At 44.1% G+C, this 25,093-nt stretch overlaps 2 protein-coding genes across 10 annotated transcripts in view; one reads left to right on the plus strand and one right to left on the minus strand.

Annotated features, from left to right (window-relative positions):
* Window positions 1-4,550, plus strand: part of kcnt1a (potassium sodium-activated channel subfamily T member 1a) — a 30,565-nt gene extending 26,015 nt beyond the window's left edge. For 3 of the 4 annotated variants that reach the window (XM_070988801.1, XM_070988799.1, XM_070988802.1), the window contains 4 exons: window positions 184-478; window positions 595-657; window positions 759-843; window positions 1,867-4,550. In XM_070988801.1, the coding sequence (XP_070844902.1) occupies window positions 184-478; window positions 595-657; window positions 759-843; window positions 1,867-1,984 (561 nt within the window). In that variant the 3' untranslated portion in view covers window positions 1,985-4,550. The remainder of the gene's footprint in view (window positions 1-183; window positions 479-594; window positions 658-758; window positions 844-1,866) is intronic. The other variant, XM_070988800.1, reaches the window with a different exon arrangement.
* A 500-nt stretch (window positions 4,551-5,050) lies between these two features.
* Window positions 5,051-24,690, minus strand: camsap1a (calmodulin regulated spectrin-associated protein 1a). Of its 6 annotated transcripts, none has more exons than XM_070988546.1 (19): window positions 24,349-24,690; window positions 23,635-23,810; window positions 17,410-17,672; window positions 15,884-16,045; window positions 15,721-15,801; window positions 14,750-14,782; window positions 13,542-13,683; window positions 12,789-12,928; window positions 12,587-12,683; window positions 12,332-12,458; window positions 11,707-11,792; window positions 11,384-11,468; window positions 8,881-11,230; window positions 8,642-8,778; window positions 8,302-8,510; window positions 7,633-7,720; window positions 7,431-7,552; window positions 7,112-7,230; window positions 5,051-6,921 (listed from the first exon to the last, which is right to left on the minus strand). In XM_070988546.1, exons 2-19 carry the CDS (start codon window positions 23,807-23,809, stop codon window positions 6,631-6,633), a joined length of 4,707 nt encoding a protein of 1,568 aa, XP_070844647.1. In that variant the 5' UTR covers window position 23,810; window positions 24,349-24,690; the 3' UTR covers window positions 5,051-6,630. The 6 variants fall into 6 exon arrangements, with proteins under 6 accessions (XP_070844647.1, XP_070844646.1, XP_070844648.1 ...); XM_070988545.1 differs by lacking the exon at window positions 14,750-14,782 and adding an exon at window positions 14,114-14,173 and having other exon boundaries at window positions 24,349-24,485; XM_070988547.1 differs by lacking the exon at window positions 14,750-14,782 and having other exon boundaries at window positions 24,349-24,485.
* Window positions 24,691-25,093: the final 403 nt, after the last annotated feature.

A 25,093-nucleotide genomic window follows, 5' to 3' on the forward strand; every position in this document is an offset into this window, starting at 1 on the left:
CTACATTAAAACAAGAGTAAGAGTCTACAGCTATGCAAGTGACTTTGTGAGGTTGTACATAGACACAGCAGTGCTTTGAGCTAAATGCTAACGTGCTAACTTGCCGACATTGACATCTTTATTTATTTTTTATCTTTCTATGAACTTTCGATCAGCCATAATGGTAACTTCCTTTCTCCCCAGTCACAGGTGTCAGTCAGTGTTGATGACTGCGAGGACACCAAAGACAGGGGGGACGAATCTCGCAGCAATGACCAATCAGATCACCCGCTGCTGAGGAAGAAGAGCATGCAGTGGGCACGGCGTCTGAGTAAGAAAAGCGTGAGGTGGCAGTCAGTGAGCCGCGACTCGAGCAAGGACCACGCCCAGCGCATCGCTCAGCAGCGTCTCAACCTCTACCGACGCTCTGAGAGGGAAGAGCTGTCAGAGCTGGTTCGCAACCGCATGAGGCACCTGGGCCTCCCCACCTCCGGATATGGTGAGGACGGACACGTCGTTAACTGATCCAACTGCTCAGGGCTTTACCTTCCCAAACTTTCATGTCTTCCTCTGCTTTAAAGTTGGTCTGTTTCTGCTTCTAACTGCTGTTTGTAGAAGACCTGACTAATCTGACAGCCAGTGATGTGATGAACAGAGTCAATCTGGGATACCTGCAAGGTGAGCATCAAAGCTACAGTCCGACGGCAGGTACACATTAGATCCTAGCGCCATCATGCAGATGTGAGTATCTGCTGACTGGGAGATGTTTTTTGTTTCAGATGAGCAGAATGATCACCAAAACACCCTGTCCTACGTCCTGATTAACCCTTCTCCCGACACCAGGCTGGAGCTCAATGATATTGTGTAAGCATTGCTCATCATGTTGCTCCAGTTCTCCGCGTTTCTTTGTGTGCTGTTTAGAACAAATGGAAATCTGGTTTTGTCTCTCTGATCTGTTTTATAATCAACAGACCTGAAAAACTTCAATCCATTTTTTTGCCTGCATGAAGGTTAATTTGACATGCATCACCGCTGCTGTTTATTTTGCAGCTTTCTCTGAGCAGGTTTTATTTGTGGATGTTTTTGCATGTGTGTTACTGTGAACATTTTGTCCAAAATCAATCCAAGTGATAACCAAAGCAAAACAGTTTGATGCACAAAACAGTAAAACACTGTTTTTTCAAAGTGGATTTTAATAAAATGCCTCAATAGTGAAGTGAAAATGAAAACAAACACGTAGCTTTGTAACTATAAATTTATCTTACACTACCTGCCCAGCACCAAGTTTGCATCCAGCTGTTGAATATAATGAGCATCTGGCAGCTAAAGAGTCAGATATTTCCCTCTGGAGTTGGTGGAGGCCAAAACAGAGCGCGAAGGTTAGAGGTGCTGTGGCCAAACACGACTCCAAATGACAGCAGGGTCGCTCTGTGTTTCCTGGACGTGCAAACAGGAAGTTATTTGATGACACATTCAACACGAGAGCTTTATGGGGTGATAATATGTCAACTTGTTCACAGATTGCTCCGCTTCCCCCTAAACATCACACATTACTGCTTTACAAAAGAACAGATCCCTGCCTGCTCTGTGTTATTTCGTCTTATTTTGGAGATGATATGCAGTTACAGGGAAACATGAATTATAACACAACAGCTGAGCAAACAAGGCACCTATCAGTATCCATGACAACGGCTGTTTCCTGTTCGTGGCGAGTGCATCCCACAGTTTACTTGTTTATTGAGCTCCTCTTTAATGCAGAGTGCCTTTCATGGCTAAGAGTGTGCTCAGGGAGGGCTCAGTTTAAGAAAGTGCCTGAATACCGAGCTCCAGTGTGGCATCAACTGATGCACATGTTTGTCTCATCTGCCCTCTTGCTCTCTCTCTCAGGTACCTGATTCGTTCAGACCCTCTGGCTCACGTCCCAGAGGAGCCTCCGGTCCACAGCAGCAGCCTGAAAGAGAGACGTGAGTCCAGCATAGACACCAGGGAGGACACCCAGCTCTGAGACCATGTTGACTGTCACTGGTACACTCCTTCATAATCACCCCGTTAAGCTCTCATGGGGGTGAGGTTGGCGTCCAATCAGGTCCAATCTGAGGACAATTTGTGCTACAATGTTCCAGCACTGCAGTGTACAACTGTATTACTGTCTATGAGTGCCTACTGTTTGGTAGATGACATTTGTCATCTGTGACATTTTCATCCTCTTGCTACAGACATTGTATGTAAGAATAGTGTAGTCTGTCTGTGGAGGCGCTCTCAGATGAGCAGTCATGGACCAGCTTGTTAACAAATTATTTTAGCTGGCTGAAGGGATCTCAGTTAGGCCCATCACAGCTGCAGCATCTCCTTTGGTTAGACTTAATCTGATTCATCAAACTAACAGGGATCACGGGGCCACTTTATGACTTTTAATGTAACCTCCTGAATTTCAGAGTGAGTTCTAGACTTTGTCTCTGGGTTTTGGCCCCCTCAGGAAAATTGTAAATTGAATATCAAGATCAGATATTTTCAATGCAGTGGTTGGTGGATTTCCTTTTGAAATGACCAAAAATCAAATGCACATATTTGACAATTTCCCTGCGCCTTACGCTTACAACTGTTTACCACCAATGCCATAAAATCAAGCATAACGTTCAGCACCATGTGACTTATATAAAATATGTGGATTAAAGCTTTCCTTTAAGGCTTTCAAGGCTTAATTTTTGTAGCTGAACCATAGAAGTAGTTATTCAGTGGTGTAGAGGTATTAATTAGTAAGTTATGTACAAACAGTGATGTTATTTATATGTTCGCTGCAGTACATTTCTTAGTCTAGATAAGGTTTTTGCACTACAATAGCTTAGGTTAACCCTTTAAACAGGACGTGCCATATATTCAATACATAAAGGATTTATTTGATTTGTACTATATTAGTAATCAGAAAACCTAATTTTACTTTCAGCACTGCTCAATGAAAGAATTTGCTTATTCATTCACATATGTGTGGCTGTTTGGTCAAGGTATTCTAAAATGCTTCATCCTGTACGCAGGACTTTTTGACTCTGACTCTTTGACTTCATACATATTTAAATGTTGAAAATATTTGTACTTGAGTTTCATTTTATCTTAATTTGCACATTAAAGTGCTATATTACGAAAAAAAGTACATTGAAACTGCTGTGAGTTGTCTAATAATTGAGCCTTGGTATTGCTGCGTGTTGAGCCGAGGAACGCCAAATGAAGGGAATAGCTTGACATTTGGGGAATGTGCTGAGATTTAGATAGAAGATCAATATCACTCTGCATACCAAATTAATTTAGGATATTTCTAGTTCAGGGACATTTCCAATGTTTAGAAGTGAAGCAGCTTTCTGGAAACAGTTAAAATACAATGAAAAAGTAAATTTCAATGCCTCACCTCCCACATGTTTGCATGGAGTGATGTGAGCATAAACCATGTGAATTTCCTGCTGTTTAAATGCTAAAAGATTGGAAAAAAGATGAGAAAGATGAGAACTTCCCTCATTTTGGTTTATATAATAATGTCACGTATGAAAATCCTGCTGTTTGCTCAAAATGTGATAGACACTAACTGAAGTGAAGTGAAACTGTACACATTTCAAACAGAACTGATCTGACAGCTTTGTTTTTGCTCTTTCATGTACTGATGTCTGTGGCCTGTGTAAGTCATGACCTACAGTCTATGGTCATGATCGGTCAGCGTATTTTGCCACATAACATAGGAAAGAAAGGCAGTGAGGATTTGTCACAGTTAACAGCTTAAATGGAAAGCAGAACGGGACAAAGGTCTGTATGAAAGACATTTCTGTAGTGAAATACCCTGTATGAAAAATAACAAAATAAATGGTGCAATAATTGATGAAAGAAAAAGTGTTAATGGAAAATGGGAGGGAGAAACAAAGAGGGGAGATGTGATGCAAGGAGGGAGCTGCGCGATTGAAGCAGAGAAGAAGTGTGATCACACAACTCAAAACACCTGAACTGTTTAACTGCGGGTCTCCGGCTTGATTGGATGTGTAGAAATAAATAGCAAGTGGTTTCAGTGTGACCTGAACGAGTAGGCTGCGTCTGAACCAGCCATTTAATATAGTGCACCATTTACAGTCTCCCACTGAGTGTGAAATTTATGCTCTATATTTCTACGTTGGAAGGTTCTTTCTGCTTTCTGCTGTACTTTCTGTTCCACTGAAGTGCTGGGACACTTCGTGGTTAAAGCCACTCAGCTTTATGGAGCTTTACACAATTTCAGCTCACTGCGACTTTACTGTTTTGGTTCACTTTCACCGATCTCAGGCAGCTGTTTTCAGTAAAAAACAACAAAAAAAACTCTGTAATCCACCCTAAACTACCGCCTCAGCACCAAACGGCAGATGTAGTTATCCTCTAATAGTTGGTGGACACAGTGTGCATTTAGCAGTTGCCAGATCTATTCTTTCTTTATTGGGAGTCATGGCAAATTAACCCAACTGCAAATTAACGTTACATCTTAACTGCTTCATGGGCAAATATATGCTGTTTCCCCATATCAATTTAAAATGTGTTTGGTCTTTTGCTGTAACTAAGTGGCCAAAAAAAAAAAAAAAAAAAAAAAAATTCAGTCAAAGATTTAAAGAATCAGGTTTAAAGAAAGAGTTGACATGCTTATCCTTCGTTTTGGAAATTTTCTTGGAATTGTTTTCTACATACAAGCACCAGTGTTACAACCCCAGAGTGGCCTTCAGTGACCAGCCCGAGGCACACCTGTGCAGTAATCATGCTGTTTAATCAGTGTGTGGATGTGCCGCACCTGTCAGGTGGACTCTTGACAAAGGAGAGGTGCTCACTAACATGGATTTTAACACATGCGGGAACAAAATTTGAGAGAAATAAGCGTTTTGTGTGCATGTAAAAGGGTTTCACCTCGGATTTAGTGTAAATTAGTGAGCTCTTGTGGTGATAGGTGATAGTTACACCAGTGCTTTTCCTGAAACAGGCGTATACTGGAGTTAACTGTGTAGTAGAAATGATTTACAGCCCAAACAGAAGAGTGACCGAGTGTGTCATTGTGCAGAACAGTGTACAGTAATTTATATGTGAAAGAAAGCATTGTTTATTCCGTAAACAGCCTTACAGACCTTTCATAAACACCCTCTTCACCTCGACCATATCTGGAAGAGACAAACGAGGAATATCGAGCAGCAGAGAAAAAGAAAGAGACAGGAAGGCAGATGGTCAAGGAAAGGAAATGGGAGCGGGAGGGAACAGATGCAGACTGTATACAATCAAAATGCAGACACATTTCTTCAGAAAACATACCTAGTTACATTTTATTATATCTCTTCAAAATAAATAAAACATAGAACACCACAACATAAGACTCATAACATCTCTGAAAGCCTGTAACAGAATAAACTTCAAAATAGTGCCTGCTTTTTAGTAAACATAACTTGTACATAATGTACAAAAAATACTACTCAAAAATGTACAAAATGCAGCAAACAAATATCAAGTATTGTGCAGTTCCCCCCCACATTGTAGTCAGTCAGTCATTGCAGGGAAATTACTAGTGTTGAGCGCCAGAAGCTACGTTAAAATCGTACATCTCTCCACAATCCTGTGAGCAGATAATGAGCGGCGAAAAAGCTCAGTGGCATAGCTCAGTTCGTTTTGGTTCAGCAATATGAGCCCGTCAGGGATCTCAGGTGGCTCATAAGGGAGGAGGAATATAAGTATGAAGTTAATACAATATAATGCACTACTGAAAGGTATAATGCACTGAGTCTCACAAGCGCTTCCTGTTTGGAATAAATACTAGTACAATTTCCCTCACAGTAAAAACAACATTATTTCTGTCCCACTGTGTCAGCAGCACACAGCTTCCAAACTAACAAAAAAATGTTTTGTTGCTTTGCTCCATTGCTCTGTTGCATGAACAGAAAGTTTAAAGGATAATCAAGAGAGTGAGAAAACACATTCAGAGCTGGACGCTCAGGCAGTGCGCTCAGCTCTCCCCTTCCCCGACACAAAGACTCACACACTTCGCCAAACACACTAAATAGCAAATTACCACTCACTAACATCCATTCCATACATACGTTATAAAAGTTTCTTCAAAGCTCCCTCCTCGTAAAAGCACTGACCAGTAGTAGATACAGGTGAATAACAGGGGCTGTGTATGTGGAGCCTGGATTAATCACAGCGGTAGGGTATTTTTTGCCGTGCTGAAGTAGCTTTAACTTTACGAGACACGATCAAGTGAATGTTCACCTCTGCCTGTCTGTAGGAGCACTTGGTATCAGTAGTATGCTTGCTACTGTAAGTAGATCCAGTGGTGTTCATCTCTTCACTGCTACATAAGAATCAGTCCATCATTAACGGTGCCTAATTAACACAGATGTACCCACAAATGAAAACATAAACGTGTGACATGCAGAATAAAAAGCTAACGAGACAAAAAAAAGGAAATTAGAGCTTTCAGTTGGCAGGTGATTCACTCTCGACCTGCCCCAGGCTGACATCTCCAGTAATAAGAGCATCTAACGCTCCCGTCTAATGACACGTTAGTCACACGATCACATTTCAGTCACCTCAGAGATCATTGGGTCCTGCCCAACAGTAGTAGATAAAACAGAGACTATAACAAGTGTTTTCTTTCCCTCCTCCTCTTCCTCACTTCCTACGTGCGCTCCCTGGTCTCTTGACCTGCCAGAGGTGATTGTGGATGGTCAGGGCGTCCACGCTGACCGACACAGACTTGGCGGGGATGACGGTGAACTGCTTGCGGTCTGAGCTGTATTTGTAGAGCTTGTCGATCATCTTCCGGCTGATGGTCCGCGGTCCTGTGCCCGTGAACTTGACGATCTCCTCGGTGTCCGGCGAGTACGAGTAAATGGCGCGGAACTGGCACCCGCCGTCGCGGAAGAGGATGATCAGGTGATTGGAGTCGCACTTTTCCAGCTCCTGTGTTCAGTGAGACACACACAAAACATTTCTGAATATGGCAATGAGCAAAAAATGGAACTGTGAGAGTAATAAATACAAAAAAACAAACAAACAAACCTACTTTTGGCACAAATGTAACACTGAGCTATACGGACACGGCTACAATAAATAATCACCTTCAATAAATTGATTAAGTGATCATACTGACCTCCAGAATAGCATTCTTCTGGGTCTCATTAACCCTCCCGGCCAGACAGCAGTGAGCGATGGCATTGATGATGATTGGCTTGTTGGACTTGGAGCTCGGCTCTTTGAAGAGTTTAGGACCTTACAGACAGACAAAACATAAAAAGATTAGTAAGTAAGGAGTAAGATAAGTAAGACGAAAGTGTAAAAGTCTTTAATATGTTTTATCTTCAGCCTTGGTTTGAAAATGTTCTGCATTGCTTTGTGATGGTGATGGTTAAATAAATAAATAAATAAATACATACATACATACATAGTCTTGTTTCTGCATTTCTACCCACCATTGTACTCCACTGAAGTGATGGAAGAGGCTATGGAGCCATTCTCCCAGTCCCTCTCCATGTTCCTGCTCGACGCCCTGCTCAGCATGGGGAACGACTCCACAGAGCACACAGATCCAGCCCTTGAAAACACACATAGAGGTCAATCCGATGGGAAGAGATGATCTCCTCCGCATTTAACACACAATTCAGGAAGTCTCACCTCTGTGACTCCGCCCCTCCAGAGATGACACTGTCTGCCTCGGTCGCCAAAGAGAGCGTCGAACCTTGATGACTGCAGCTCAGATCAGCTGAGAATGACAGCGACAGAGGGATTTAGCTACTGCTGTTTGTCCATTCCACACCTGTTTTACTGTATTTTCACACGACAAGCAGTGACCCAAATTACAATGTAATGTTACTCTAAATACTAACAGTTTGTATCCCTGCCATTCAAACAAGGGACAGAAGCTGCATGACAAGCAACTAAATGACAAACAGATCACAAATAAGTCAGAGTTAGCAACTCTAAATGCACAGCTGACTCCCCAAGCGTGGAGTCCGGTGAAGTATTTTAATGGGCTGTGTATGGTTGATGTCACGTCATGCAGAGCAGGTTAGAAGGTTCACCTCCCCTGCAGCCTGCTGCTGAGCCCTTCGCTTTGATCAACATCGACACCTTCAGAGAATTACCTGCATAACACACATGTACACACTCAGAGGATGACGACGAATGTACACAAGTGAACTAGACTGAAACTACACGTGCACAGACGGCCTATCAGATGACACAACAGCATGTAGGCCGACGCATTACTCTGAGCTGACAATGAATAAAACATGGAGCACTAGACAAAAATGAGCGCTGTTTAAGTGCCAAAGGTGTTCTTACGAGTGGTGGATCCTTTGGAGAGGCTGCTGGACTCGTCACGGTGCAGTGATTTAGGCCTATTCCTGCGGGATTTAGTCCGTGGGCGAGGCTTGACCAGGCCCTGCTCTTCCATCAACGCTTGCTGCTTCCTCCGCAGGTATTCCTGCTTAATAAGCTCTCGTCGTGCCTTCTCCTCCTCCTTACGAACACGGTCCTCTTCTGCCTTGCGCCTTGAAGGAAGGAAAGGAGAGTTAAGACGGGCAGGATTTATTTATCTGCACGAAAAAGGTGCACCCCTGCCCACATCCCTGCTGACAGTTCCTGACAGTTCGATTTTTGAGCGTGTGGAATGTAAACTTACCTGGCCTCATCACGTTTGAGCTCACTCTCAGCTTCTTGCTGTAGCTTGCGCAGTCTCGTCTCCTCGGCTTTGCGTTGCTGTTTGAGGAGGAAGGCAGCACGGCGTTTCGCCATTTCATCCTCTGCTTTCTCGTCGTCCTGGAAGATAAAAAATTATGCTTCCTAGGTTGTACTCTTGGTATTCCAAATCACGATTCACACACACGGTGCACACATGAAAATGCAGAAATGCTGAATTACCTTGAAGAAGAAGCCTAGCACATTCTTCTGCTCGCTGTCTGTAGCGCCATCTGCACTTCCATCTTCCAGCGGACCTTTAAGCTCTGATAGGTCGACCTCAACCAGTTGACTCTTGACCCTGGTATTCTCATCTTCACCCACATCCTCTTTTCCTGAGTTGGCAACATTGTTCTCCTCTTGTTCTGCAGCCTGTGAAGGACACACTGATGTACTGGAAAAGACTTCTGGGTCCTTTGCTTGCATTTTGTCCGAGGAGCCGCCCATGCCCTCTCTGCTGCTGTGCTGGTTAGAGTCATCACGGACTCTGAAGGTTGTGTTTCTCTGAAGGCTTTTCTCCTGCCTGGAGCTCTCAGCGATACTCCCTGCCTTCTGGTCTCCACCAGAACTTTCTTTAGGGGACTGAGCATTAGACTTGACAGAAGCCATCTTGCTGTTGTCTTTACTCTGTTTCTGCTCCGAGGCTTTGCTGCGTTGGCTGGAGCTAAGCTTGGGAGGACGGCGAGCAGGGGCAGAGTTGTTGCCACTGATATCTACAAAGTGAAGTGCAAAGCTTTTGGAGTCTGAGGTAGGGGATGTTGATTGTGTCGTGTTCGGGGTTGTGCTGGGGCCTGATTCTACACGTTCTGGAGGTGACACCACACGCTTCATTAGCAGGTCTTGCTGTAAAGAGAGCTGCATCATCTGGTGCTGAATGGAACTAATAGCTTCATTGAGTAGATCTATGGAGTGGGAACACTCATTCAAATCAGGTTCAGCCTCGTTATCCTGGGACAGGGTGTTCAACCTGTTGTCCCTTTTCATCTGTCCTGCCTCCGTTTGACCTGCCTTTGCCTGGACCTTCAGAGCATCGAGACAGGAGTCGTCCTTGCAGGACTGGGTCTTCACCCTACTCCTGGTTAGTTCTGCAGATTCTGAGTGTTTCAGGGGCAGGGGAAGTGTGTCACTCTTCCCTCCACCCTTCTTAACGATGTTCAAGAACGCAGCTTTCCCTAGCTTTAGTCGCTGCCTCGCTGACAGGGTCTCCATCTTCTTCTTCTGAAACTCAATAGCACGTCTTTGCTCTTCAAGCTGCATGTGAAGCTGCAGCAGCTCTGAAGGCACAGGCGGGGGACTCACCACCATATTCTTCCCCAACATAGGGAAAGGCTCCTTCCCTATCCAGCCGGAGGTGCAGTCACTCCTTAGTTGCCAGGGGGGGCAGGGGGTAACCTCAGAGCCATCTGGTGTGGTCTTCTGAGAGCTGCTGGTGCTTGAGAATCCATCACGGAGGCCAAGTTTAAGGAGCTTTCTCTCTGCAAAGCTGGTCATTTTGACACTGGTGCTGCCTGAAGCGCTGCAGCTGCTCGCCCAGGATATGGTGCTGAGGCAAGGGCTTGAGCGTCCACTCAAGTCTTCCTTATCGTCCCGCTCACTAATCTTCAAGTCTTCTCTCAGTTTGGCCGACTCACCATCTCCCTCCACAAATTCACACACTTCTCCCTCCTCTAAGTATTGTCCCTTTCCTCTCCTCATCACCACTTTAGTCAGCTCCAACTGATCGTCGTCCTCCTCATCTTCCTCAAGGTCTGCAATGTCCGAGTCAGAGTCGTGCCCTGCCTCCAGCGCAGTGGAGGAAGGACTGTGGTGCTCTGGCTCTCCTGACAAATGAAGGAAAAAGCCTTGGGGCTGTTTCTTCCCAGCCTGAGAGATGCCTATCGACCCCTCTGTGGGTGGCCTGAGTGAGCCCGGGGCTGATTCCATCACGGGTATGGGTGTGAAGGTACTTCTGCTGGACTCAACCACAGACGCCTTCCTCTGTGAGGTGCTTGGGACACTGGTGGCTGCTTTCCTTGGAGCTGCGGCTGCTCTACAACGACTCTCACCACTCTCCTCCTCCTTGTTCAGGCTGATGCTCTTCTCTTTGGCTGGTTTAGGGACAGCAGGCATCAAAGGCTCCAGATAGTAGCTGTCTGCCTGGTGGTCGGGAGCAAAGGGAGTCATGTCAAGGCGGGGAGAGCAACGAGTATTAGTAACCCTTGAGGTGGGGGTCACGCTCTGGATTTCCAGCTCGTCTTGCTCCATGTCACTCCCAAGTCGATGTCGAGAAAATGCAGAAGGGTGGATTACAGCAACCAGTTCCTCCTCTTCTATTTCCTCCTCCTCATCCTCTATGCGCATGTGACTCAGCAAGCTTTGACCACTGAGCCTGTGTTGAGGCATTTGAGGACCTGACCCGAGCATATGTTTGGGGGTGATGCACATTATATTGGAGGCCAAGCTGTCTTTGCTGATGGAGCGAGCAAGGCTTATACTGTCTGCATCATCCTCCAGGGGACAATGCAGGGCGTAGGGCACCGGCTGGGATAAAGGCCTGGACATGGAGAGAGGGAATAATATGATTAATGTGAGCTTAGGATAATGAATCATGGAGCAACAACTGTCTGTTCTATCTGCACCTTGTGGTACATTAAATTGAATTACTGGTCAGAACAGTAATTGTGAAGGTTGTAATCGCGCTGCTCACCTCGGCCTCCTCTCTGGCCAGGCCAGTATTGAGCCCTGATGCAACCCATCTGTACGTGTCATAGAGTTGGGCCTATTTCTCACCTCTGTACAGAGAAAATGTTATCTATATTACAAAAAGGACTTCTCAAACATGCAACAGTAAGTGTGGATAAACGTTCCAGTGAAATGCTTTAACAGCTAATCAAATACTGTTTGTTTTGTTAGAAGTGGACATTCAAATAAGGAAGGATACAAGAACACAACTTGGGTACATTTCTCCTTCAAAGAACGAAGAAGAACTTTGTGACTCGAGGAGCCTGGGTACGTTTATTTTTGTATTACCTGAAGTGTTCTCCTCAGCCGCTTTGTGCTGTCTCTGTCTCAGCGGCAGTAAAGAGTGAGATGGGCTTAATGAGCTTGGTTTAGTGCTGTAAAGGAAAGACAGAGAGGTTTGGGTTTTCAAGTTAAATCTGGTTTGATTTTAGACAATGAAATGTTTAAAAGTTTATTATATGGAGAAAGCTTTTCTGAAAAAAATCATAGTATCCAAAATAACTCTGATGTAGTGTCTCTTTGTTGTTGATGTGAAAAGCAGAGGCACTTTAAATCTAATTTAATTACAGTTAAAGTGCTGCAGTAATGAACTGTGGGAATGGCCAAAAATCAGAAAATTACCAAAGTACTTCTCCAAATTGAAATGCATGTCACCCATTTTGGTTGTTTATATTTCTGACTTTCACCATACCAGATAATGTGTGCGTAGTAAGAATGTATCATAGAATTCCCTTAAGCGCTGTGTTCAATGGTAAATTTTATATTACAAGCACGCAAATATGCACACATCAAGAAGAAGAAGAGAATAAAGGTTTAGGCATGCGGCCTTTCTCAGAACTCTAACGTGAACACAACTTGAAAGCAGAACTGTATCTGAGTGATGTTACTGGAAAACACAGTTACTGGATAATACCTGAGGTCAGGGCTCGGGGGCGTGGTCAAGGTGTCAGCCGAGTTCGATGATGTCAGGAAACTACGTTTGGTGACGCTGGAGATGGCAACATGGGGTCGTGAACTCTTGGGCTGCAGCAGCAATCTCACTACAAAAATGGTAGAAGGGGATTTCAACCATTAGAACAGATCCTATAAAATAGTGCACCTCTGTTTAAGAGCCATTAGAAGTTCAGTAAATGACAAAAACTACATCGAAGTAGAAGGTGTGTTATACCATCTCTGATCTCCTGAAGGTCCCTGGGCTGTACAAACTCTGGCTTCACACACTCAAACCACCAGAAGAGCTCAGCAATGAAGACCATCACATTATTCTGCAAGACACAATGATCAAGTTTAAGGTCAACAGGACGACATCACAATGTCACTGGAGCCAGTTTGTGCAGTATTTTCTTGTCGTTCAGTACTTTGGGACTGACCTTTAGTACAGGTGGTGAATACAACATGTCCTCGGGCCTCAGATAGAAACATTTGTTCAGGTATTCATTAGAAAACTCCTTCAGTAGCTGGATGTTGTACACGCTGTCTGCTATGGAGGGAACCTCCTTCAGACAGATATCTGCACAGAATAGGAGAGCAGTGGCAGAGCACTTTTTAAACCTATTTCTTGTGGGACACCTTAACAGAATATGTTTACCATTTTGGGAAATAAGTTCCACATTTGTTGTCTTGCTGATAGTTAGATGAGAGGTTAGATAGTTAGATGAGTTAATGTGGTACGCTAAGTATGAGGCAGCAGGCATTATCTTAGCTTAGCATAAACGCCTAAACCTGGGGAAATCAGCTAGTCTGGCCTCTGTCTAAGAGAGGTATACAAAACGCAGCCATTATGTTTTAATGACTGCATTTATAAGTGAACTTTAGAGGTGCTAGTAAGATTATTTGCTTACCTTACCTATCCAGGCTAGCTGCGTTCCCCCTGCTTCCAGTCTTAATGCTAAGCTAAGCTAATACTTTCTTGGCTCTAGCTTCACATATAGCATCCAGACATCAGGGTGGCATCAATCTACTTATCTAACTTCCATCAATAAAGCAAATAAGTGTATTTCCCAAACTGTTAAAAAAGATTATGACATCTTAAACAGAGTGGTGGACTGTGTATCCAGGGCGTGAACAAACTGTAGTATCTTGTACCTTTCAGCTACGGATCTCACAGTCCAGTGTTACCGTACCTTCCAGTCTTATGAGTTCTGGGCAGTAGAAGTGGATCACAGCCAGCAGAGCCGTGCCGTCACACACATCCTTCAACAGGTCGTCCAACAGAGGGAAGTGCTGAAGTGTCCGACCTGCCAGGTGATCTCTGCGGTAACGCACCTGCACAGCAAGAGAGGGAACAAGTTTAAAGAGAGCACACAAATTTATCTGATCTGAACACTGCGTCTCATGCTCACTTGTCACGCACAAACACACCATATCTCACTTTCTCACTAAATTATTATCCGGCTCTCTTAAACACATGTACTGTACAGCAGGTGTCTGTAACTGGCATCCAGTGCTTGATGGTCCTCATTTATCAGATTAGGTCAGGTGAAGTTTTTTAGAGGAGCAACTTGTGTATCTCACCTGTCATGTGGTACAACAACGTGTGCCTTCATTAACAGGCATGTTAACCACTTTCAGGTATAGTAATTTAACCAAGCCTAAGGTGAGTTTAGTAAATGGTTTGTGTGATGAACGATAGAAAGGGCTAAAACAATAAAGGTCAGGGTGAAATTAAGAAAAAGGTCAATGGTGGGTACATTACCACACGAGAGAATTCCACAGGCTCCAATAAGCAGTGTGCCAGAGCATGCAATATATCGGGCTGATGAGGGAAGAAAGACAAGATTTGGTAGGAAGTTAATGAAATGAGGCGAGCAGTGACTGGGTGAGTGGACTTCAGCACTTTAAACACTGGACCCCACACAAGTTGCTTTATGGCAGTAATGAGCTACAGCCCAGGATTTCACTTCAGCTGTGCAGGATAAAAAGAAATGAGAAAGCACAGCGTGTTGACATTTAGGGGAGGGAAGGTGATGAATGTGAAAGCTCGGCTGAAAAGTGAAGGAAGTGCAAAAGGGTTTCATGCAAAGCAAAAGCAAACGAGTAGGGAAGAGTCTCATGTTGCTGCTGTTTCTTCCTTTGCCACCGAGGGGCACTGTGCCACCTGCACGGCACACATCAGTGGTTTTATGTCATGTTGGCCTTTTTTTTCTGTGTATCTCATGAGCTGTTATTTTTAGTTTGGCTTCAGCTGTCTGATCTCACACACACACACACACACACACACACACACACACACACACACACACACACACACACACACACACACACACACACACACACCTCATACAGACACACATACACACTCACACAGGAGAATGCTAGCGGTTGCACTTACAGGTACAAGCTTCCAGTACCATTTGGAGGGAGACTAGTATCCAAGAGGCAGGAGGGGGAGGAAAGTTTGGGGAGACACAAAGAGGAAGAGCAGCAGACAAGTCAAGGGTCGTATACAGTGAATCAGATCCCCTGATTCACAGATCTGATTTTAAAGACAACTGGAAAGGGTTAGGCAGAGAGAGTCAACAACGAGTAGTTTTACAGAGGAGGAAACAGACTGGAGGAGTTTGTGTATATTGTAATTAAAATGTCAATGATTTCACTTTGCGTTGTCACATAATCTCAGACAACCCCATGCAAGCCCATTACCCTCTAAAGAAGCAGCCCAGCAAGTCTTATACCAACATGCCTTCACTGGTTGATAGGAACCAAGGCTGATAAACAAAGTGCAGAGTGTTTCAAACTGTGAGGCGTGCCTCCCCATGGAGGCGTGGGAGAGTTAAAGAGGGAATGAGGAGTCATAACTCAGTCAAACATGAATGCAGAGTGTCCATAAATATGTTCACAAATCATAGAAAAATTATTACTCCAGAACTTAATGGAGAATCATCATGTTTTTAAGCTTTCTTCAGTATTAAAACAATCCAGTGATACTCGTCTGCTCATCCATGCCACAGTGTACACAGGAACTGCTAGTAACTAATTCAGCAAAATGTATACAAATACAGGCCACAACAGTTCAGACACTATCCTCTATCCAGTAATATTTTGCCCTGTGTCTCAACAAGAAGGGGGGAGGGGGCACAGAGTCAGGCCTTGAAAGCTGCTGACGTAGAGTGTGTCTGAATGTGTGATCTGAGGTTGATGTTGGGTGCTCATCAGATCACAGCCAGAAGGACAATAAACAAAGGCAACAACATCTCCAAAGAAAGACGCTATTCAACAGAGAGGAAGTGTTTTTCTGAGGCAGTGAGGGAGAAAGACAAAGTTTGAGACGCAGGAATAACGCAGAGACACACAGGGTTTTACCTTCTGGTGACTGGGTGACTCCAGCAGATGCTGCTTCATTTTCAGCTCTTTTTCGATGATCTCCCTCATCTTTATGTTGACCTGTAGGAACAAAGATGCTGTAGGTCAACGCAGGCTGACCAACGCTCAAGTACAAATGTTAACCCCGTCGTCTGCTTCTCACCTTGTTGATCCAAAAGACCATTGCGTCTTCCAGGTCAAAAGGCAGCTCCTTGGAGGCACTGAAGCTGGAAAACCGCTTGACACTGGTCACCACCTTCTCTATGCTGATCATCTCCACAACATAGGCCATCATCAGGGCATCAATGAGGTGGATGTGGGAGCTCTGGAAGAACACAGATTGTGAGTTGTCTTTGAATGTCACAACAGAAACATAATTATGGATCTAGCATGCATTTAAAAATGGTATTTGTGACATGTTATGATAATCAATCCCTGCATTAAGAAGTATTTCTGATGTGTTCACTGTAAAGCTGTCTGCACTGCATGCCATTGTTGCACTGCATCATTAATGGCACTACAGACAGTTTGTGTGCTTTTCTGTCGACAGTGGAGACAAAGCTGATTTCGTCAAGAGATCCTCCATCACTGAGTTGCCAGGGAAACAGCGCAGAACTTCCTGACTGAAACATGGAGAGTTCAGCAACAGCCTACGTGTGAGACGATCACTGTCATTACTGTATGACTCACACACAGTTTTTATTGGTGCAAGAAGATGCACAAAATGAAAGTTAGAGTTGCTGTGAGCCCAGCACGTGCATTTCTTGTGATTATGAGGGTGATTTCATTATAACAACAGAGACAGATGATGCCAGATCAACTCATTCCCTTTAGTGTCTCCACGTGAGCTTAAAATGACTTTATATAGATTATACTCATATAGTGACACCTAAACACAGCATAAACTGCTGCTTCTTAGCCAGCTTGTTGCCTTTTGTGTTTTCACACTTGCGGGATGTGAATAATACCCCCAAAGTGTGGGTTCACAATAAATGATAAATGCTAAACCTTTGGTTCATTTTGCCTCATGAATATTTTAGCTACGTGCACTAAAACCTGCAAAATGCTCACATCCACTGGTGCATTATTTATTCCAATACTCTTGGCTCATATTTGGCTCTGGAAAGCAAAGTCGCATTAGCTTGTTACCAGATGGCAAGTGTGGGTTGCCAGTTCACTAGGTTAAACTACCGCAGAGCATGTACCCATAGTTACATAGAAGCAATCATTTTGCCACATGGGGCAAGTCAAACAAGCTGTTAACTCAACATATTATCACCTTATCAAGTTGTTACAGTGAATGTGTTATCAAACTTTGCTTGTACACATTCAGCAGAACTACAGTAGCATTTATTGGAATTCTGTTTGATCATGTGATGAATGTTGATTAATATTAGGAGCCAAAGCTTCACTGAACTTCTCACAAAGTGACTGAGGTTCCTCGATTATGTACAGCCTGGTTATATTTAACCATGTTTGTTGATTAACCAATTGTTAACACTGATGCTCATTATCTGAGTGACCTCTTGAAGCACACAAGACTAAATGCAGAAGCTTCGTACATCGATGTGCGTACAGGTCAAATATAGACAGGTAATACACAGATTGCAGGATTCAGAATACACGAGGCTGGGCTCGAGCAAAAGTCTAACATTGGTCTATAAGCAGACATGAAGGTGAGCTACCCACCATCTTGATGGGAGTCGAGCTGAGGTCCAGATCAGACACAGGTGAACTGTCTGTCTGCAGGACATAGATGCCTTTCCTGGACAGGGCCTGGATGACGGACTGGTGGCTTTGGAGTGAGGCGGCCTGCTCAGCGTGCAGGATGAGCCCACACACTCGACAGTAAAGCTCTCCAGACAGCAGCAGGTGGATGATGGGGGGCTTGATGTGCTCCTGCTCATACTGGTCGGTATAGAAGGGGTCCCGCAGGTCTGCAGGGATGTGATCTGAAAAGAATGACAATCATACGTGCATTATTAAATGAACGTGCACTTGATGAGACATTCAGGGTTAAATAGTGAGGTTTTTTTCACTTATCAAGGTTGTATTAAGTCACACATCACGCCACGCATTCACACACAAACTATGTCTGTGGAGACACGTGTCCAACAATGCCACACCATGTTACATAACAGAGAAGCTCCCAGGACGCCGACTGTCAAGGTATTAGGCTGTCTACGAAGAAACCACGGTAAGAGGAGAGCACTGAGACAAAGTCAGTGGTTAAACAGCATGCCAGGCAGCAACCCTGAGGGCCTATAGGTGGACCAGAGGCTTTAAACCAATGAGCTAACAGGATTTAGTGGTGACACTTAAGCTGATGGTGCTGTCCCAGCCTCCCTGGTGTTTTTCTGCTCATGGACACAGACATGGGGCAGCTATTTTTATATGCCTTGCACATGTTAATCCAGAGCTAAGGCCTGGAGCACTCACGAAATTTATCTTCCAGCACTTTCTGGGTAGATTCAGACAGGAATAAACAGGGCTGCCTGATAAAGTAAGAAAGTATGGCTATGCATATGATGAGGAAAAAAGAAAAAAAAATCAGCCTAACCCAGCTGAATTTTCTCCTTTACAGGAGATATAACTATTCATTTGACCACAGAGTGAGCCACATACGAAGCCAGCCATTAGACTGCGTCGTGCTATTCTTTGGCGCTTTGTCACAAGTCTCAAGATCACAGCAATGACGCACATTAATAAAATTATAACTTAAAAGATGCAAATCTGAGAAAATAAGAAACCAGCTGAGGAGCCAAATGCAGATACTTGCATCCAATATTCTACCACTTAAAAATAACACCTTCTCTCATTTTGCATCACATTATAATCCAGCTGACTGAGATGAACTGGCAAAATGAAACATCCATTAGTGGAAAACACACACACACACACACACACACACACACACACACACACACACACACACACACACACACACACACACACACACACACACACACACACACACACACAGCTCAGATGAGAGCTGCAGCACTCTGTGAAAACCTTAGCTGTGTCTTTCATGACAGACTGCTTGCTTGGCACAGTCTATCTACAGTATCTATCTCACTCTCTGCTGGTGTGTGGCACAGCCATATGGGCATGAGGATCCAGATCATGTGACAAACTGCTTGTTATACATCCCTCCAGGTCTGTCTTCATCTGCCTCATTTGTGTTTTTCACTCACACGAACATCCCTCCAGGTCTGTCTTCATCTGCCTCATTTGTGTTTTTCACTCACACGAAAGCGAACCTGGCATATCTTCCTTCGGCAGATTCACAAACACATCACTCTTCACCCCGCCACTTCCTCAGCCTCAGCTGTCCCAGAATGCTCCCACATCCTCCCTGGTTGCCGTGGAGATGGGGATGGGGATGCCAGCATGGCCGGAGGTGGGGGGTGGGTTGCTGTCCCTCTTCCTCACCATGGCCTGCTCGCTGAATCGTTTTATGGTCCCTGACATCAGGAGAGGTGAGTGTGGGTGTATGTGTGAGTGGCGTGGAGAATCAGAGGGGGAAGCAGGAGCTGCTCTCTAATCCCAGATGCTAATACCACTTAGATATTTATTATCCACCTGATCCAAGGGTTAAAGCCCACCCTGCCTGTGTGTGTGTGTGAAATCAAGAGGAGGGGGTGCACAGAAAGCCTTTGTTCCTATTCTATCAGACACAAGGTCAGATTGATCAGCAGAGATCTTGCTGACAGAGGGCAGCGCTGTCAGACTCTGCAGGCTCTGCAGGGGAAAGACACAACTATTCTCTGCAATAAGAAGGCTTAATGGAGAATCATCCACAAGGCAGTATGCTGGGAACACGTAGCCTTTAAGCCGATGCACCCTGTGGCACACATGGAGGTCTGACCCTGCAGAGAGAACGAAAAAGCTGGTGTATGCAACCAATCTGCCAACTGTTTAACGTGTGCTCTTGAACACTCACTGGTTTCACATGGTGTCCACCAACACTAACTGTAAAGAAATATCTCGTAGTGTGTATATGATGTGTGACAATCACTGTACACATGCTCAGTTAACAGTATGTTGAGCAACATCTGCAGTTCTGCAACTATTGTTTAAATCCTATAATATAATTACAGCCAACATCCACCCACAGGCCACTTTATTAAGTACACGTGTTCAACTGCTCTTTAGCACAAATAGCTATTCAGCCAATCACGTGGCAGCAACTCAGTGCATTTATGCATGCAGATGTGGTGAAAACGATGTGCTGAAGTTCAATCCAAGCACCCGAATTTCAGTGACTTTGAGCGTGGCGCAGAAACTGCTGATTCACTGGCATTTTCACACACAAACGTCTGTAGTGTTTACTGTAGAGAGTGGATTGAAAAAGAGAAAATATCCAGTTATTCTAAATGGACTACATTCCTATGGCGGTTTTCTAGTCTTACTGACAACTCACAGTGCTTTACAACACAAGTCAGCATTCACCTATTCACACACAGTCATACATGGGTGGCAGAGACAGCAGCGATGGCCACTCACACACCGACAGCACAGCATCGGGAGCAATATGGGGTTTCTTGCCCAAGAGCACTTGGACATGTAAACTGCAACAGCCTGGGATTGAACAGGTAAATATATGTAGTCAACTAGGAAATATACTGTGTATTACAAAAAATACCGTACATACATTCATCAACCATGACGCAGGTTCACAAAATACTTTCTCAGTACTGTGCATTTCATCCTCCAGTGTTGCTTTATAAATCTCTATGCTTCATATTTTAGCTAATGGTGTGGTTACTATTCCTGCATTAAATAATAATTCTAAAACATAATTTGTGGAAGAGGAAAGATTGGCAATGGCTGGCTGATGGAGCTTGTCAGAAATAAATTAAATAAAAATGTGATGAGCCTGGTTTCCTGTAGTAACATTTCGAAAAGATTTGGAGGTTTCTCCGAAGGCCATCAATGAAACTGTCGTGAGCGCAAACAAACAGGCTGTGTTGGACAACGACAAAGCCTTCAGGTCCAATCCCATTAAACACTTAACCATGTGACTGGCTGTGCTGACTTTCACACCAGCACACTGACTACACAGTCCTCGCAGCACCGCCGTGTTGGTTGCTTTGCGCTCTAATCTGATAAAAGTGTTTTGGTTTGTGTGACCTCCACACTGACTATCAATGGACTGGGACTGTATCACAGAAAACAAACACAGACACACTGCATTAGAGATATGGTTATAAAATGCAATCCGTGATTCGGTGCATTAGGAGGATTTTTCCAAAATGCTGCATGGTTCCAGGTGTTTGCATTACGACTATTACTGCTATTACCACATATTTAAGTGCTCGGATTGGTACTTGCATCAGCAGATATCCTGGGTTGAGGAATTGCATAAGTATTAGGAGACAACAAGCTGGATTACAGCATAGAAAAACAGCATTACAGCCTTACGTATATGTACGGTATATGTACAGTAATATGGTAATTGTCAGATTCATTGATAATAATAACGACTGATAGTCGCATTCTTAGACAACATTGAGCTCAGCAGACAAAAAGCCTGACTCATCACTGGCACCACCAAAGAACATAAGGGTGAACTGAGGACTGTGAATAAATGGGATGTGTGTGAAGCAGGAAGGGTGGTACAGCTGATTGTTTTATTCCCTTCAGTTAAGTGAAAATGTAGAATGTTAATGGTTATCTTATATCTAAACTGTTAAAATGGTTAAGCTACAGTTGAAATGAGCAGAACTACATGTACTGTACCATCTCTACTGTCTGAACTTGTTCAAGTCGTGATAACTGTCATATCACAAACTTGTTCTGTCCATTCTGCGTGAAAGGAGAGTAAAGGGCTCCTAGGTGTCCCTGGCACACTGACGTCAGGAGGAGCCGATCAGATTAAAGGAAGCAGGAAGCTTGACGGTGGAAAGGGTGATTGTTTATTATGGGCATCTGATCTCTGCCCTGGGACAACAGTGTTGGGTAACAGAGAGGTAAATCTTTGACCAGCAGGACGAGAGATTGGCTGGTTGAAGATTCATGTGATATCAATCATGCTGATGTGGTACAAAATGTCTCTGAATGTGTTCACATATTTGGAACGTAATGAAGCATTCCTCACTTTCATTTTTATCCATCTGTACGATCTGCCGCTGTTTACCTCACCACACATCGGGTGCTTTGAATTTTAGGGTTTTGTTCCCCTCTCAGTCAATTTACTGAGTCATCCGCTGCAACACAGGAGACAGCAGTGCAGGGCAGGAAACACTTAAACTACAGTGTGGCTGGATAATAAAATGAATATGATGACAGAGAGTTTTCCTGCGCTGACTGACCGGCTGTGTGTCTTCTTCCAAATGCCTCATTGTCAAACTGATCATAAAATCACAGAGACTAGCAGGCTCGCATGAACAGCACAGCTGACCTCCTGCTCACACTCCCCAGAGAGCCATCAGCGAGTGACACAAAAACCCACATCCAAGGAGTAATTTCCAGACATTTACTTACAGCCTGGCGATGTGGAGCAATCATTTTTAATGTTTTAGTAGACCTCGTCAGAGCGGGCGAGGCTAGTGACCTGTGTATAAAAAGACTGGCTGATCATGAGACATGGCCGAAGTCTTTGCTCACGAGCGTGAAGGTCTGGACTGCTGCTACGCTGTCACCATATAAAATCTTTTTCTCAGGGTATTTCTTCACACTTCTGACAGTGAAAAGAACCAGACAACAAAGCAAACAACCTGAATAATACTCAATGAGTGTGATGCTAAATCTGCAAACAGGAAGGCTGTCAACACATGCATACTTGGGCACTGGAGATCTAGATGTATTCTTATTGTCTTTTTGGACCAAATATTGATCTAAGGACAGCACTTTTTCTAAATCCTTTTATGCATTGTCATGTATTTGACTACATTCATGAATTTCTACTGCAATTTTTTTTCCACTGACACCAAACAGATGTTGATAGCTGCAGTGTTTTATAGCAGTGGTGGGCCACCTCACCTTAACCGCTGCATGAGTGTTCTTTAGCTTTTATGAGAGAGCACAGATGCGCAATTCCACTGAGCAAATTGTATATTTAACGAGTGTGACTATTGTGAGGGCTGTCGTCTACTAACTAAATCGATCTCCAGATGAGACGCTGAGAGATGAGACAGATATGGGTGGCTTACTGCCTTGGCTAAACAATTTCCAGGGTTAAACGCTAGATAGGCCTTTAGTGCATCAGCTAGTAATATCAGCACTCTGCAATAAGGCTGCAAGGATAATTTCCATTATCAATCCATCTGCTGATTGCTTTCTGGATTGATTGATGTTGACATGATTTTGGTCCATGGTCCATAAAATGACAGAAAATGGCAAACAGTCCACTGTAAACTGTCTAATAAAAGCCAGAAAACACAAAACATAAAGATGACGCCATCTCTCTGTCCTCTCATGCACAGATCATTTCAGTACATGTGACTACATTATTAGGTTTAGAGTATATGAGCAGATAATACAAGTACTGTAATATCCTCTTTGACAAACATGTAAAGAGACGTTGTTAAAAACTGTTATTTTGTCCTTGACCTAACCTTATAAAGGTGTGTCGTTTTTGTTGCTCTCCAAGACAGTGTCAGAAAGTGGACATATGCAACTGTTCAGGCTCAATTAACAGGATTTGCATCCAGCAAACTGCCCATGCAGCTACAGTAGAAAGTCTATATTGTACAAATAACATCTGAATTGCATAACATGTGCAGCTGCTAATATGTAAGCAGGAAATACATAATTACCCTGGGCTACAAAGCTGGAATAAACAATCTGCCTGAATTCAGTTCATGCACATTGGATGTATCTCCAACAAATAAACAAGGGAATAAAAACAAACCACTGCATGACGTGATTCAAGGTGTCAACTGTGAGAGGACACAGAGGCAGCCTTACCTATACCATAAGCTTTGGCAAACAGCCAGCGGAGATTTGCGTCTATTTTGGCTCTTGCAGAGTCGTACAGCTCCAGCGGCATGACCTGAGCCTCCATGCCTCCCCCTCCGACATCATCTGCTGCTGCTGCTCTCCTCCAGGTGCTGTCCCTGCCAGCACTCACCTCCACATCCATCCTGCACGGAGAGACACGGACACATCACTGCCAGCCGACTGCATTACATCATCGACGGGAAGAACAACAAGCAGGGCCTGGCTCTGTGACAGCACCTGCTCTGGGGATGATGTGAAAAACTACACATGCGCTCACCTTGTTTAACCTGCTCCTACCGCAGGTGTCTCAGCCGTTAAGTCACTATGGCTCGTATGCTAGGAGCGTATCTTTGAAATCCCGCTAAAACATCGTTTATTTGCGTACTGTTTGAGCTGTCAATCAGATGACGTGTTAGGTTGGAGTGAAACAGAAACGCGGCACTTGTGGACATGAATGAGAGCTGCTCTGGGTTTATTAGAGACCAAAAATTAAACGAAGTACTAGTATCTTTGACAGCTGCTGTTAGCTAGTTTTTAGCTAGTCGGGGCTGGTCATGGTGACCAGTGGATGACCTGACATTAACGCAGCATCATTGAGTTCAGGGTATCGACGTTAGCTGGTTAGCTAGCTAAACTGCCCACACCCCGAAATTTACAAAGACATACGCAACAAATACTGACCTCTAAGAGTGCATTGGGTCCTCTAGCCAGCTTTGTCTTTGAGGTGGACGTGTTGTTAAAACGCCAACATGCTCGCCTGGCTTCGGCTAACGGTGAATAACAGGACTCCTCCCTGCCCGGCGACACAAATCTCCGGCCTCTCAGGATAAAGCTGCGGCTGGCGGCTGATGGCTGATGGTCGTTAATCCAATAATAAAAAAATCTGTTTGGCAGCCATCCGGAAGCCTGTTTTCGAGGAAATTATTAATGTCCAAAAGCCGGACGTTTCATATCGAGGCTGTCATTGCCTCAGAGGCAGACTAACGGTGACCAGGCAGCCCTGTTGTCGGAGCCTGTCTCTATGGGGACGGCTGTTGTCTTCCGCCAGCTCGGCTGCAGCACAGCTGTTCACCTGCTGGGGGCGCTGCGGGCCCGTATATGAGTGGACATGGAGGATGCTGCAACGCTGGTATGAAGGGAACGGATGACTCCCTCAAAGTGTTTTCTATTAAATAAAGAAGACAGTGTGACATCAATAATCAATAATGAAGAGATTATAGAACCAATTGTTATATATATATAAAAAATAAAAATTGAACAATTCAATTTAATTTTAAGAATGTTGACTTCAGAGTCTGTTTTAATTCATAATGGCATTTTTCCAAATAGTTTTTTATAATACCCTAAAGTTTCTTCATCAATTTTATTTTATTTATTGGTAAAGAAAGTAACCAATACCAAAGTACAGGCATTTCATCTGTACAAA

This window comes from Chaetodon trifascialis, chromosome 20 (assembly GCF_039877785.1).
Source record: "Chaetodon trifascialis isolate fChaTrf1 chromosome 20, fChaTrf1.hap1, whole genome shotgun sequence".
Taxonomy (NCBI): Eukaryota; Metazoa; Chordata; class Actinopteri; order Chaetodontiformes; family Chaetodontidae; genus Chaetodon; species Chaetodon trifascialis.